Source organism: Phycomyces blakesleeanus (assembly GCF_001638985.1).
Source record: "Phycomyces blakesleeanus NRRL 1555(-) unplaced genomic scaffold PHYBLscaffold_24, whole genome shotgun sequence".
In the NCBI taxonomy this organism is placed as follows: domain Eukaryota; kingdom Fungi; phylum Mucoromycota; class Mucoromycetes; order Mucorales; family Phycomycetaceae; genus Phycomyces; species Phycomyces blakesleeanus.
In genome coordinates, this window is record NW_017265157.1 from 560,291 (window position 1) to 574,783 (window position 14,493).

Consider the following 14,493-nt stretch of genomic DNA (forward strand, 5'->3'; position numbering starts at 1 on the left):
TATTCCCCAGCGAGCCTGAAGCTTCGCATACTGAACCAGAATCCGGTGCTGCTGATGAGCCATCTTCTTCCACTACTCCTGCTGTCGCCAGACGCACCTCTGCTCATGAAGCCCTTGGTAAAGAGATCGTCGACACTATTTTGAGCCGCTTTGCTTCGGAATCCAGCAGCGATTCTGATACAGATGCCTCTGAGTCTAATAAGCCTGCCCCCAAAAAGAAATCAGCAGCCAAAAAGGCAGCTGCCGATAAGAAGAAAAAGAAGCCTGTCTCCAAGAATGGTTCTAACAAAGACACTGCTCCTACCACTGAAACCTCTACCGAGACTGTAGACCTTCCTGCAGGTGTACCCCGCCTTAGCAACGATCATTCTCTCACTACCTCGGACTCTAACAAGGAGACTACTGCTGCTTCCACCGACGATCCCGCCCAAGTCACCTCTTCTACCAAGCCATCATCTGATGACAAGGCAAAGGGCTCAAAGACAAAACTTGTGCGTAAGCTGAACCAGGTCAAGAACGTTACCAAGGACAACCGCATCAAAGCTCAAAAGAAGAAGCAACAGAAAGTTAAAAAGGACGAGGCCAATGATGATGAAGCCTAAATTGAATTTAAAGGATAACATAAAAGAAAACTAAAACCCCAAAAAAAAACACACACACACACACACACAAGATCAGTAGATGTGGGAAAGTAAAGAGATTGGGATTGGGATTGAGATGGGGATGGGGATGGAGCTCAAGGAATAAAGCCCTCCCTTTTTCTTCTTCTTTTTCTTTCTCTTTCTATCCTTCCAATACTCATTCACTCAAACACACACACACACATAAACGAACAAACAAGCAGACACATTGAGCTTATTATTATTAGAGAAATTAGCTTTCAAAGTAGAAATTTATTCAGACATTTTAACTATATGTCTAATTGACTCAAAGAGACAACCTGTTTACGTTACAGTGATTGGATTGTTGTTGTTATTGTTGTTGCTTGCTTGCTTGACTTTATCAGAACGTTGGGAAGCGGTTGGTCAATGGACTCCTCTCCAAGTAGACAAAGCAATTGTCATCATATTTTTCTTTGCAGCATTAACATCTCGCTGCCACAGTGTATTACAGGTTTTACAGACCAGTAAAGAAAGAGCATTTGGATCGTCAAAAAGTTTAAATGTTCTTTTATAAAATAAGCACAGCTTGGGCATCTCTTTTCGATCTGTATTTAATTCTCGGTGTGGCTAATATACACTATATAAAATGTTTTCTGAAATCTAACTGCTAAAGATGTTCTTGATGAACCTGAGTACTTGTGCAGAAATAAAAATTCAAAATTCAAAAAGTCTAACCGCCTTTCAAAGATCTGATAAAGGCAAGCAAACAAGCAGTAATAGCCACAACAATCAAAGCAGCATGAACTACAGCAATAACAATTCCACCACTGTGCCTAAGTTAGTCTGTCTCTTTGAGTCATTTAGACGTATAGTTAAAATGTCTGAATAAATATTTACTTTGAAGACTACATTCTCTTTGCCTAAATTTCATTCTCGTTCTGTCCACAAAAGGCAAGCATCTTGTCTAAAATTACATTTTGATTTGTCGAAAACATTTCCCAAGTTGTCTTAATCTCAAGTAGAAACACTGTAATATGGTTCTTATACTACACACACATATAGATATATAGATATATAGAGTAGAATAGAAATTATTATTGGGCTCGCCACCTCTTCCCTATCTACTTTTGTGTCATCATAACAGATCATTCAAAAAGAAGTATTTTGATGGTCAAGAGCAAGGTGTATGTTTTAGATAATTAGACTTCTTTAAATATCTTTATATGTATATTCACATAATCGTTAATTGTAGATTTTAAACATTTATTATATGGCCCATAACTTATTCGTACTGAGACATACGCTCATACCACTCTCTCAGTGACTTTTCTCCATTTGTACCATCCAATATTCTTGACTCCAGTAATGCCTTATCAATAGAATCTATCATCTTTAACTGCGAGAACAACACGACATCGGCCCAACCAACTATAAGCCAAAATTATATAATAATATATAAAATTTAAAAACAATTTTCAGTAATTAGTTAATAGATAAATTATTAGCTAAATAACCAAATAATAACAGTAATCAATTCAAATACCTTTTGATCCGGTCAAATAAGGCGTTTCTGTTAAAGTCTTTCTGGTATCTTTCAATCCTTCATGAATCTCCTTAATACGGTCCTCTGGATTTCCCGCAAACTGTTCAATAGGCATTCCATACTTGGCTTCCCGAGTCTTTTGGAACCAGGACTGCACATCCTCATCACCAGTTGCCTTGATAACCTTAAACACAACAAGACAAAACAGAGGACGAGCCAGGCGAGTGACAAATTTCTCTTGCATGGATGTATGCAGCTGTTCATTGCCATGGAATAAACTAGGCGTCTGAGGGTATGTGGCCTCCAGATACTTTGCAATCTTGAAAGAATCCTGAATAACCTTGTCTTTCTCAACATCTACAATGATGGGTACAGTAGGAGCCTCGCCAGTCTTGCTGCAAAAAGTAAAGAGTAATGATGAGATTAGTTACTATTTGCGTATATATATATGCGCTTTACAGTGATAGTATAATAGAATAAAATATAGACTTACGTGATTTCTGGAATTATAGTATGAACTTCTTGAAAAGTAACCCATTTTGTTTCATAAGGAAGACCCTAAAAGTGATTTGGGACTTATTAGTTAAAAGTTGGGTGGGTGTGTGGTATACATATATACATATACATATATATATTGATATATTGATATATTGATATTTTGCTTTGAGCACTAGAAATGATAAAGTGATACCTTTATATTCAGTGCATAGCGTGCCTTATATGTATTTGGAGACCAAGCTTTCTCGCCGAGAGCTGGAAGACGGAGATCATAAAATTGGATAGGCTTCGTAGACATAATGTAGAAAAATAGTAAAGAGGTGTGAGAAATTAAAAAATTGGAGTTAATAATACATTTGTATTTATAGTTTTGGTGCGTATAATCGTTCTTTCAACTTGAGTAGCATATACTCCATTTCGTCTTGTTTCAGTTTGGTTTGCTTTTTATATATACATGTATTCTTACTTTTCTGTACCTTCATATCTTGCCTAAAAGAATAAGTTGAAGTTTGTTAGGTAGTACAAAACTCTTGTGTGTGTTAACAAAAAAAAATAAAAGCCAGTTAATTTGTAAGCAAATAGTTAAAGCTGCAATAGTACTAATATATATATATATATAATATAATCTTTTGAGAAAGCATGTAATTTAACAAACATGGCCTTTACTTGTTGGAATACTAATGTTATATCAAGGCCAAGGTCTATTTTATTAATTAAGTTTTTGGCTTTCAAAGAAGCATTGATTATTGATTATATACAACTGTATCTTTCTTTTAATCGTATATTTCATGAATAGTATATCAGCCATGGATCATATATTTCAACGTGGACAATTCAAGAAATAAAGATTTTTCAATTTATTTTGTTTTCCTTTAAAAAGAGTAGAATATATTCGTATTCTAGTATATTGGATAATACTAATATTGACTTATATGTATTTGACCATACGCTCATACCATTCCCTCAAAGTATTGTCGCCCGGAACACCATCCAATATTCTGGATTGAAAGATATCATGGTTAATAACGTCTACCATCATAAAGTTTGCAACCAATACAGCATCAGTCCATCCCACTAATAAAAAAACACGGTAATTGATTAATAAGAATAGGTCGTCAAATTTATACATATCCATCTAATTGGGTGACTCATCGATACATACCTTTAGATCCTGACAAGTAAGCAGACTTTGCTAATTTAGCTCTGACATCTATTAGTCCTTCATTGATAATTCTGATTTTATCTTCTGGATTTCCGGCAAAGTTTTCAATAGTAGTTCCAAACATAGATTCACGACTCTTTCGAAAGGCAGTATTGTCGTCTTCATCACCAATGTTTTTTGACTCAGTCACGACAATAAGACAGAAGAAAGCACCTGAGAATGAGCTAAAGTTTGCTTCGGCAGCCTCATGTAGAGCTTCATTTCCGTGGAAAAGACTGGGGGCGTCAGGGTAGGTAGCCTCAAGGTACTGAGCAATTTTCCATGAATCTTGTATAACAAAATTTTTACTCGTGTCCACAATAATGGGAACCGTTGGGGTTTTTGTGGACTTTCTATAGGCAGAAAAAAAAAGAAAAGGAAAACAACATGTGTTGGCTGTCAGTTATGCTTCGAAGACGAAAATAAACAAGATTAGCGTACGTATTATGGCGCAACTTCACTTACGTCAATTTAGGAATTACAGTTGAGATTTGGCTAAATGGAACCCATACAGTATCAAACGGAATACCCTTTTATACCCATAATACACACACACACATACATATATATATATACATAAATATATACTCATAGCTTTTGAATTGGGTGCATATTTAAAATGTATATTAATGTATTTACCTTGATGTTTAAGGAAACACGGGCTTTAAGAGTATTGTAAGACCAGCACTTTCCTTCAAAGTTTCTGAGCGGAAGATCGTACAGCTTAATTGATTGCATTGGTTTGACAAGTGTATTAAAACAATAAAGGATGTATAGAATGTAATTTTAAAAGGATTATTGAACTGAGTATTTATATATATTTGTGTGTTTGTGCGCGTATTCTGTTTTTCTTTTTCTTTTTAGAAAAATAAAGGAAGCTTATCAAAATTAAGTTTCCTCTTTACTTCTCTTGTTTTAGTGTGGAGTTGGTACATATGTATTCCTTCTTTTCATTTTCAAGACGTACCTTTAGTCACAAAATGCGGTACTGTTTTTGAAGCATATGAGCATTTTCTGAACCTAAAGGGAAGGTACATATTTTCATTATGACCCAACCTTCAGATACTTAATCTTGAGATATTCCATAAATATACAAGTCTTAAGCAATAATTCAACCGAATGTTTGAGATCAACTCAATTGCTTACTAATTCATTTTTAAGGTACAGTAAAGTACAAATAAGTAAATTGTTTTTTTTTAAAAAAAATCAGAATAAACTAATGCCTTCCAAAGTCCCCTCCTCTTCCATCCTTCCTAATTTAGGTCTTGTTTAGTTTCACTAATAATATATATATATATACATGACGAGTGTTTCAGTATTTTATTACACGCTACGTTAATACTCAGGTCATTGCTACACATCGAAAGCCAAACTATGAATGCCTATATTTCCTGGTATATGGCAAAACATTAGCCGAAATTGAGGCGTACATACCAGGAAATAAGACAAAAAAAATGCATTTACCAGAAAATAAGAAAATTTATAATTTACAAAGACACTTTGAGAATTGCTTCAATTTATTAAAGATTTCTTTTAAAAAAAGCAATATTTATATTTTTTATTATTGATTATTTGATTTGCGGAAGTTTACTTCATATTTGTCTTTTGAGGATTGAATTGAAAAAAGTAATTGTTGCTGTATGTCATATATACGTTTTGCCTCATCATTTGTTGTATATTGGGATAATGTGTCAAGGTCTTGGTGAGATTGATACAGTTTTTGACTTGTTTGAATACATTGATCGAAGAAAAAGGAGGAGAGATTGGCTGTGATGGCGGTTTTAGGGTTAGGATTGACATAAGTTTCGTAAGTGGTGTTTGAAGGAGCGATGGAAAAGTGTAATTGAAAGGTAGTGTGCAATTTCAGCAAGTACATGTGTTTGCATGGTCTCTGTCTTCTTTCATAATCGGAACATGTACATTTAATGATCAAATTACGATCCGTAACCTCAACTACGTGTGCAGTGTTCTCATCAACAAATGACTGAACTTGCCAGTTACTATGTTCTACGGATGTAGGAGCAACAATCATCATCTCTCTTGCATCATCATCGACTTCTTCTGCTTCCATCTCACGAATTATCTGCTGTCTTGTGAGAGAACTCATTGTATCATTGTTGGTCATTACTCTTTCACGCTATGGGAGAAAAAAATGTGGTTTTCTAGCAGTTTGACAAGGCAGTTTTCTGACAGTTTTTTTTTTTTTTTTTTTGCTAAAAATCCACTTTAGTGCCATGGAGTTTAAATACTTTTTTGCAAACCTTCACTTTTTAATGATCCTTTATTGGCTTTTCTATTGGAAATGATATTTTTTTTAATGTCTTTTTTTTTTGTAGAAGTCAATGAAAGGCCTAGGATTTTATTAAAAGTCTAATTAAATAGGGAAAAAAACTTAAAATATTTGTTTGTAGAGTTTTGTAAGTTATGTGATCACTTTTCTTCCACTAATTTTTTATTTTGGCTTATATTAGCGACCTTTATGCATTCGGATTTTTCAAATTTCTTTTCAAATGTCAGATAATACATTGTCTTTGTCACACCAGATTAAATTGATCAAATTCCACTGGATAGACCAGAGAACAAGGAAGACAAGGCCCAAGTGATATTAATCATCTTTTATTCAAACAGCAAAAAAACTATATAAAGTAATTTCTTATTCTTTGTGTATCTAATTGATCAGCTACTGGTCATTACAGATATGGGTAGGTGGGAGACTTGGGCTTTGTCTTCCTTGTTCTCTGGTCTATCCAGTGAATTAAGGGTCAACTTTAGAATTCTCTCAGAATTCGATGAGACCGTCTGTTGTTGTTGTTTGAGATTATGAAATGAGATATTCGGGATTGTTTATGGGTAAGTATCTCAATAATGGGAAAAGTAGATACTGTGAGAGTGTTATTTATTAAAGAGACAAAATAATATTGTTTATATCTGCTACTATTCAAATCCCTGTAATTCAAATCCCTGTTGTGTAATAGTTGGTTTCTACTTGTTGTATCCAACATAATCGTAGATTCAAATAGAGCGCACAGACAATAAGACAAAGACATATTGAATAAGTGGCCAGTATCAATTATACATTATTTCTCACACTATCATTAAATAAAGAATATACCGATAACAAGGTCACACACCTTAGTCAACATCACTAATCACTCAAACAAGAGCGTGAGTAATAACTTAACAATATATTATCTATGATATAAGAAAACAGACATCACATGATATACTCATATCATTATCCTAAATACACACGCAATGTCTATATAAACTCACATAGCAAATAGCAATAGAAGGGGATCTCTTTTTTCATCAATAAACAAAGTCTTACCGTACTTCTCGTCTGCACTTTGTTTTTCTTTCTTTTTCTAAAAATATAACAAGGATACAGCATTCTCATCTGAGCCAAGTCTCTCCAAGACCAAAGCTAATTGAAGCTTTACATCAGTCTGCTTATGTCCTTTCAGTGACTTATATAAAGAACAGTCTTTGATTATCTTGTATAGCTTATTAAACGAGCTTTTGAACATTCTGATTTCTTCTTTGAACCCATCTGCATCTAGGTCTTCAAGGAAAGCAAGTTTTTCTTCCTTTGATTTAAGCTTTGGCAATGTATTGTCACCCTTGTGTAAGTATCTGTTGGCTTGAAGGTTCTGCTCAAGATCCTTCACAACAGCTATCTTCTTTAACTCTGCATCAACTTTCTCTTCAAGGACTTCTGAAATATTTTTCAACAGCTCATCTGCGCTTGCTGATAAAGATTGTACCAGACTTTTTTTTTTCTTTGCTACAAATTTTCTGATTTTATGCAATTTCTTTAAGGCAGCAACTGTTTGTTGCTTTGCACTGTATTTTGGCATGTTATACGGAGTGAAAGAAGTGTTACATGACTTTGTTGACAGTAAATTCTATGATTTATTAAGGAGAAAGATAAAAACAGTATCATATTGCATATAAAAAAGTAAGGATTCAGCCAATCAGAGAGCGTATATTTTTTGATCAAATTTTGATTGTTGCTATTACAATTTTAGTCCAATAATATCGCGTTCTAAATTTAAAATTTGAGCGATCAATCTGGCTGAGTACCTCCATTTTATTGGTTATTGTAACAGAAGTAAATCTTATAAAAGATGCTCTATTAATTGTCATAACAGAAAATAGTTTATTACATATAAATTATAATGGCTAGATATTATCTTATTATTTTGATTTGAGTTATCTTGTATACTTTTTAAAATGATTATTCATTTTTGACTATACTCAAGTAGTGTTTAGTAATATTACAAATTATTATAAACTGATTACAAATTTCTAAAATTACAAACTGATAAATAATCATTTTAATTTCTGCTTCTTTTGTAATAACAAGTCACTAGAACTTGTATAGGATTTCCACTCCAAAAGTTATATTTTTTTCAAACTATATATTTTGCAAAATCAAGCCTTTTATTTTGCGCTCCGACTATATATGAAAAAAAAATTAATTAATGTGGATAGAAAGAAATTTAAAGCAAATTAATAAAGAGCATGAAGAATACTAATATGTGCAATAAAGTATTTAAAGAATATCTATACTGTTTATTAAAAACAATAAAAGAAAACATATAATGTCAATATATTGTTATAAGAAAAGTATATAATGCTAAGTTTGCAATATGATTTTGAGTACTGTCTTTATCCATTATCTTTTTCTATATTCAAATCCTTCTACATGAACCCTAATCAAACTGCTATTGCTAAGAGAAGAAAGAGAAATAAACCACAAAAGGTTCTTCTGATTCACATCAAGAATATGATTGTGGAGAAATGTCATATAGAAGAGTCTGTGATCTAAGCTGAAGCAGCCAGGGCGTTTGGTGTCTCATGGGCATCAATTAACAACATCATCACCAAGTTTGAGAGTGATGCTACTGTAGAGCCTAAGAAGCAAGGCGGCTCACACATAGAAAGTCTTAAGATAATCAATGAGTGTTCAAAGTTTATTCAAGACTTCTTGATCAAATGCTGCACCTTGACTCTTGGTCAAATGAGATAGAAACTGTTTAGAAAATTTTCAGAGCTTCAATAGCAGAACTTGAGCATCAGTGGCTTACATAAGCACATTGTCAACAACATTGGATTCACACTGAAGAGAATCAAGCCAGTGGAGGAAAAAAGAAACGACTCAAAGACTATTAAGCTGAGAAAAGTATATGTAGACAATATGCATACAAATAGTTTATTGTATAAAACCAATTACATTTTTGCAGACGAAGCAGACTTTAATGCAAACCTGATCAGAGAACAAGGGTGGTCTAAGAAAGGCAAGGCCAGCATTGTGAAAACAAAGTTGAAAAGGGGACTAAACATCTCAATTCTTGCTGGTATTTCTTACCAGAGTGTTGAGAGTGTGCAGGCAAAGTTGAGTCCTGATGGCATGATAGGACCAATTTTTGTTGAATTTGTAAAGATGATTATGGATTTGCTTGACTACAGTAATTCTGCCCCCCACAACTTCATTATGAATAATGTCTTAATCCATAGATTTTACATTGTCATTGAATTGTTTGCTAATTCACAACACCATCTACACTTTTCCCCTCCATACTCTCTGTTGTGGTGGTTGAAGTTTTAAGAAGTTGTAAAAGAAAGAATTCAAGATTTGAAATAAGTAATAAATATTTGTGAGAACTTGTGTAGGTTTTGTTTATTGAGAAAGATTTCATATCAAAATTTGACGAGGTTTCTACACTGAACTATCACCACTATTTATATTGTTTTGGATTGGGAAAATTATATGACTGAGGTCAGATAATCAATCCTATCTGAGCCTTAATCAGAGCAACGTGATCTTGGGATAATTAATGTATGATTAATTATATAAATGTGTGTAGTCTCAATAAAGTATTAACATCGAAAGTAAATGTGTTTATGAGTTATAATTATGCTTATAATAATCCACTGATGTATCTCATATTATGGTGATATCATCATATGAAATATAATCACTATCATGCATAATAAACCCGTGTGTTAAATAATAAAGAAATTGGTAGACACCTTTGACTGGAATAGCTGAGGCCTTATATTATTTCCTTCAGACTTATTTTCGATTATAGCAGTAGTCAATACTCATTTATAACACTCTTCTTTTCTAAAACTGATTGAAAAGTGCTTCTTCAAACTCAAAACACTGGTTAAGAGAAAGTCTAGGTTGGTCTGTAGTTATTTTTTGGAGTATATTGCTGAGTGCTCCCATCATATTGCTATGGAAAACTGTCAAGACTGAGTTGATCATAGTGTGGTGATCCAGACACTCGGATGTTGGATTTATCACATATAAGAACATATTCATATTGGGATAGCGTAGTAGCTATCATCTTGTCAGTATAAAATATATATAAACGATTAAGTAATCAGCCCAATAATTATTACAGTTAGTACTGTAGATAATATTTTAAAGATTGTTAAGATAATTATATCATACTGCCGGGTAAACTGTGTCAGATCGATATGGAGCTAATTTAGTAGGAAGTCCTAAAGCTCTAGTATAAAAGAGAAAAGAATAGCTAAGAGCTAAAGAAGTATGATTTATGACTTGATGTCATAATTGTAATACCGACACTAGTTAAGCAGTAAATACACTCTAATAACCAAATATAGTAAAGGAAGAAAGCCTTAAGAAACTAAGACGTAATGACAAGAGCAGATTGTGTTTTCTTATAAAAAGGGACACTTTTTATTTATGAATAAAGACAACTGATATACAGTCTCAAAGTATTTCTATACATCTCTATTATCAAATATTTTATTTTTCTATTGTTTCGTACCTGAAATACCACACATAGAATTTGCTTCTTCCCCCAATATACAAATAGCCAAGAAATAAATTGATTTTTTTTATATATAGTCAGAGCACAAAATGAAAGTTTTGATTTTGTAAAATATATAGTTTGAAAAAAATATAACTTTTGTCCGATATTATTTTGATAAATCCATAAAATCTGAAGATGGTTAACCACAGTATCTCTTTATGTGCAGTAACATCTTCCTGAGTGTTAACTACAGTATAATGACCCTCCTTTTATTTAAATATAATTTAATAACTACTGTGAATAATGTGCAATATTAGTTTAGAAAACTATATAAGACAATTCAATTCATATCAATAAAAAGTATCTTTTATCCTCTCTTTGATTTTACATATACTCCTTTGTCAAGTCTCAACTGGGTGTATCTTTCTATTATTTTAACTTGTATAAGTTTTGATAATAGATCACCACCAACTAGGATGTTGTAAATAAATAGAAACAGATAGGAATATAGAGAATTGAATGCTTTTTATTGATATAAATCTTGGAGTATTTATACAGATTTCTTAAAATTGAAACTATCTAATCTAATTATTTTACTCAAGACATATTGGTTTTACATTTATGGAAGGCGATATAATATGTCTTGGTTAACAAAAAGAGAAACCAATTGATTTAACATTGAGGGCATATGTTAAAAGGAATAACTGATTGGATACCTGACTTAAGGATTTCTATCTACAATGTCGACTCTGACACCTTGATCCCCTAGTGGGTTTGACCTTTTGACTTTGTTATAGTAAAAGGAAGATCAACCTGTCGTTCCTGATCTGGGATGGTCTTCCTTTTACTATAGCAAAGTCAAAAGGTCAAACCCACTGGGGATCGGAGAGTATATGTAAAGTCGAAGAGAGGATAAAAGGTGCTTTTTATTGATAGGAATTGAATTGTCTTATATAGTTTTCTAAACTAATACTGCGCATTATCCGCAGTAAACTATTATACTCTATTTAATTACAAGAGAAGTCCTTTTACTGCGGTTGATGCTCAGAAGATGTTACTGTGGTTGATCTTTACAAGACATTACTGCGGTTCGTTATCTATGAGGTATCTTTGACATACAGAACTGCTGCGGTCAATTATCCCGATTTCTCGGATTCATCAAAATAATGTCCGACATCACCCCCTCTCGAAACTGTTGATCGTCCTCGGTCAACTCTGGTAGACTCTATCATCGAGAACGGCAAGGTGGAAGAGGAATCGATGGCCAGATCACGTCGCATATTGTTACGAGCAGCGGTCGGGTGATACCAGGTGCGGTCGAAATCGTCGGATTTGGCTATTTTGAGGCGATCAGCATGAACCCAAGAAGTATAAGGGACACCTTCCATTGTTGTGAGCTTGTATATATTCTTATCGAAATTTTTATCTACTACAATATATGGGCCCATCCAGTTATATTCTAGTCCAAATTTGTTTTCATGCCGCAACAACAAATGTTCACCGATTGCGAACTGATGAGGTTTCATGATCGAATCCCATCGTTCCTTGTCTTGTTGGCTGTTGGCGGTTACTCGAGCGTCAGCATTTTTGCGAGCCTGTTGGAGATTACGAAGAAAAGGGATAGCGCCATCGGATACGAGGGTCGGGTCGTCAGGGATAGATGTATCCATAAATGGACGTAGGGGATCGCCAGGAATACGAGGTTCGCGGCCATAAGTCAAGAAAAATGGACTGAACCCAGTTGTACGATGCTTTCTGATTCGGCAAGCCCAAAGTGCTGTTTCCAGATATTCGTCCCACCGGTGAATTGCACCATGTACATATTTACGTAACATCTGTTTAAGAACACCATTTAACCTTTCACATTTTCCATTAGTACGTGGGTGAAATGCTGAGGTTAATTTATGATGGAGCTTAATTTTCTTAATGTAAAAGCTCAAAATATGTGACATAAAGTTTGCACCACGATCTGTCAGAATTTCGTCTGGGCAACCAAAACGCATGACTATTTCTTCGTACAAAAAGTTGGCGATAGCTTCGCCCGTAGCAGCAGGAACAGCACGTGCAATTGGCCAATTCGTAGCGTAGTCAACGGCAACCAAAATCCATCGATTTCCGTTGATTGTAGTGGGAAGTTCTCCAATGAAATCGAGATGCCAACGAGAGAAAGCAGGGGGGATATCCAATGGTTCCAAAGGGGCATGGTGTATGTTGCGTTCTGCGTTTGAGGCCAATTGACATTGAGGACATTTCGATAACCATTCTTGAATTTGACTTCTCATGGCTGGCCACCACCAACGCTTCTTCATTAAATCATACACCGTTGTTTCTCCAGCATGTCCGAAACTATTGTGGAAATTATTTACTAAGTCTGCCCGCTTGGCAAACAGTGCAAAACGAATTTCTTGTACCGTGTCACCTATTTTAACGAGACGGAAAACCTTTTGGTTGTGGACCACAAACTTATTGCGTTGCCGATGGAGTAATTCTTTTATGTCTTCTGGCCATTCATCTTCTTTTCGTGCATAAAATTTTGGCCAGTCGGACGTTTGTGAGTCTGGTATGGTGTACAGGTATTCTGGTTCCATTGATTTAATTAATGTTGCATCGTATTCTGGGCCATCGAGACGAGAGAGCACATCAGGGACACCATTGTCTTTGCCCGGTTTGTATTGAATTATCGGGTCGTACAGCTCGAATTCAGAAATCCACCTTATCAGGCGAGGCGTGGGCTTAACCTGACTGCGAAAATACTTGAGTGGTAAGTGATCGGTGAATACAGTGAACGGTTTTCCTTCGATCATGCAGCGCCAAGTACGCAAGGCATGTAGAATACCGAGTAACTCGCGCTCTTGAGCAGGATACGATCTTTCGGCAGGGGAGAGTTTTTTCGATTCGAACGCTAATGGTTTCCAACTTCCGTTTTCGTCTTCTTGCATTAATACGGCACCAACACCAAAATCTGAAGCATCTGTTTCAATGCGGAATGGTTTATCCATGTCTGGGGCAAGTAATACAGGTGCAGTACTCATTTTCTCTTTTAGTAAATCGAAACTTTCCTGGCATGTCTCCGTCCAAACGATAGGCCGTCGTTTTGGTCCTGTCCCTTTAGTTAAGTCTGTTAAGGGCGCAGCGATTCCAGCAAACCCAGGGATGAAGCGGCGGTAGTGCTGTGCAAGGCCAATAAATTGTCTAACTTCTTGTACATTTGTTGGCGGTGTCCATTCTTTTATAGTCTTTACTTTGTCTGGCGATGGTAAGATGCCTTGCGCAGATACGTTGAATCCAAGGAAAGTTAGTTCGTTTTTGTTAAATTCGCATTTTTTAAGGTTGGCAATTAATTTCGCTTCACGTAGTCGGTTTAACACATGTCGTACATGTTCTTCGTGTTCTTCTGGTGTCGTGCTAAAGATTAGGATATCATCCAAATAGACTAAGGCAAACTTATCCAAACAATCTCCAAGAACTTTGTTCATAAGATGCTGAAACGTCGGTGGGGCATTGGTGAGACCAAAGGGAAGAACCAGAAACTCGTATTGGCCATATCGGGTGTTAAAGGCGGTTTTTGGCACATCTGAGTCTTGAATTCTCACTTGATGGTAACCGCTTTTGAGGTCCAAACTGGTGAAATGGTTTGCTCCACGAAGGCGTTCCAAACACTCATCGATGCGTGGCAATGGATGGTTATTGCGGATAGTAACTTTGTTCAGGGCTCTGTAATCAACACACATGCGCATCTCACCATTTTTCTTTTTAACAAATAAAATTGGAGCACCCCATGGCGAAGAACTCGGACGAATTAAGCCGAGGTCTAGAAGTTCCTTTAGTTGTTGCTGTAATTCGTCGAGTTCTCGAGGG

At 35.1% G+C, this 14,493-nt stretch overlaps 5 protein-coding genes across 5 annotated transcripts; 1 reads left to right on the forward strand and 4 right to left on the reverse strand.

Moving 5' to 3' along the window:
* Window positions 1-1,884: 1,884 nt before the first annotated feature.
* Window positions 1,885-2,941, reverse strand: PHYBLDRAFT_150290 (hypothetical protein; the record flags this gene model as incomplete). The annotated part of the gene is made up of 4 exons (XM_018432443.1): window positions 1,885-2,030; window positions 2,146-2,540; window positions 2,639-2,703; window positions 2,837-2,941. 4 exons carry the CDS (start codon window positions 2,939-2,941, stop codon window positions 1,885-1,887), a joined length of 711 nt encoding a protein of 236 aa, XP_018286740.1.
* Window positions 2,942-3,571: 630 nt separating this feature from the next.
* On the reverse strand, window positions 3,572-4,582 carry PHYBLDRAFT_173119 (hypothetical protein; the record flags this gene model as incomplete). Its single annotated transcript, XM_018436942.1, has 4 exons — window positions 3,572-3,717; window positions 3,806-4,197; window positions 4,310-4,374; window positions 4,484-4,582. The coding sequence occupies 4 exons, from the start codon at window positions 4,580-4,582 to the stop codon at window positions 3,572-3,574; spliced, it is 702 nt and encodes a 233-aa protein (XP_018286741.1).
* Window positions 4,583-5,365: 783 nt separating this feature from the next.
* Window positions 5,366-5,983, reverse strand: PHYBLDRAFT_77364 (hypothetical protein). The gene has a single exon (XM_018443248.1). The coding sequence runs from the start codon at window positions 5,967-5,969 to the stop codon at window positions 5,406-5,408; it is 564 nt and encodes a 187-aa protein (XP_018286742.1). The 5' UTR covers window positions 5,970-5,983; the 3' UTR covers window positions 5,366-5,405.
* Window positions 5,984-7,209: 1,226 nt separating this feature from the next.
* PHYBLDRAFT_173121 (hypothetical protein) lies at window positions 7,210-7,701 on the reverse strand (the record flags this gene model as incomplete). Its single annotated transcript, XM_018436943.1, has 1 exon — window positions 7,210-7,701. The coding sequence occupies one exon, from the start codon at window positions 7,699-7,701 to the stop codon at window positions 7,210-7,212; it is 492 nt and encodes a 163-aa protein (XP_018286743.1).
* Window positions 7,702-8,552: 851 nt separating this feature from the next.
* On the forward strand, window positions 8,553-9,455 carry PHYBLDRAFT_150294 (hypothetical protein; the record flags this gene model as incomplete). The annotated part of the gene is made up of 3 exons (XM_018432444.1): window positions 8,553-8,666; window positions 8,736-8,862; window positions 9,091-9,455. The coding sequence occupies 3 exons, from the start codon at window positions 8,553-8,555 to the stop codon at window positions 9,453-9,455; spliced, it is 606 nt and encodes a 201-aa protein (XP_018286744.1).
* Between the last annotated feature and the right edge of the window lie 5,038 nt (window positions 9,456-14,493).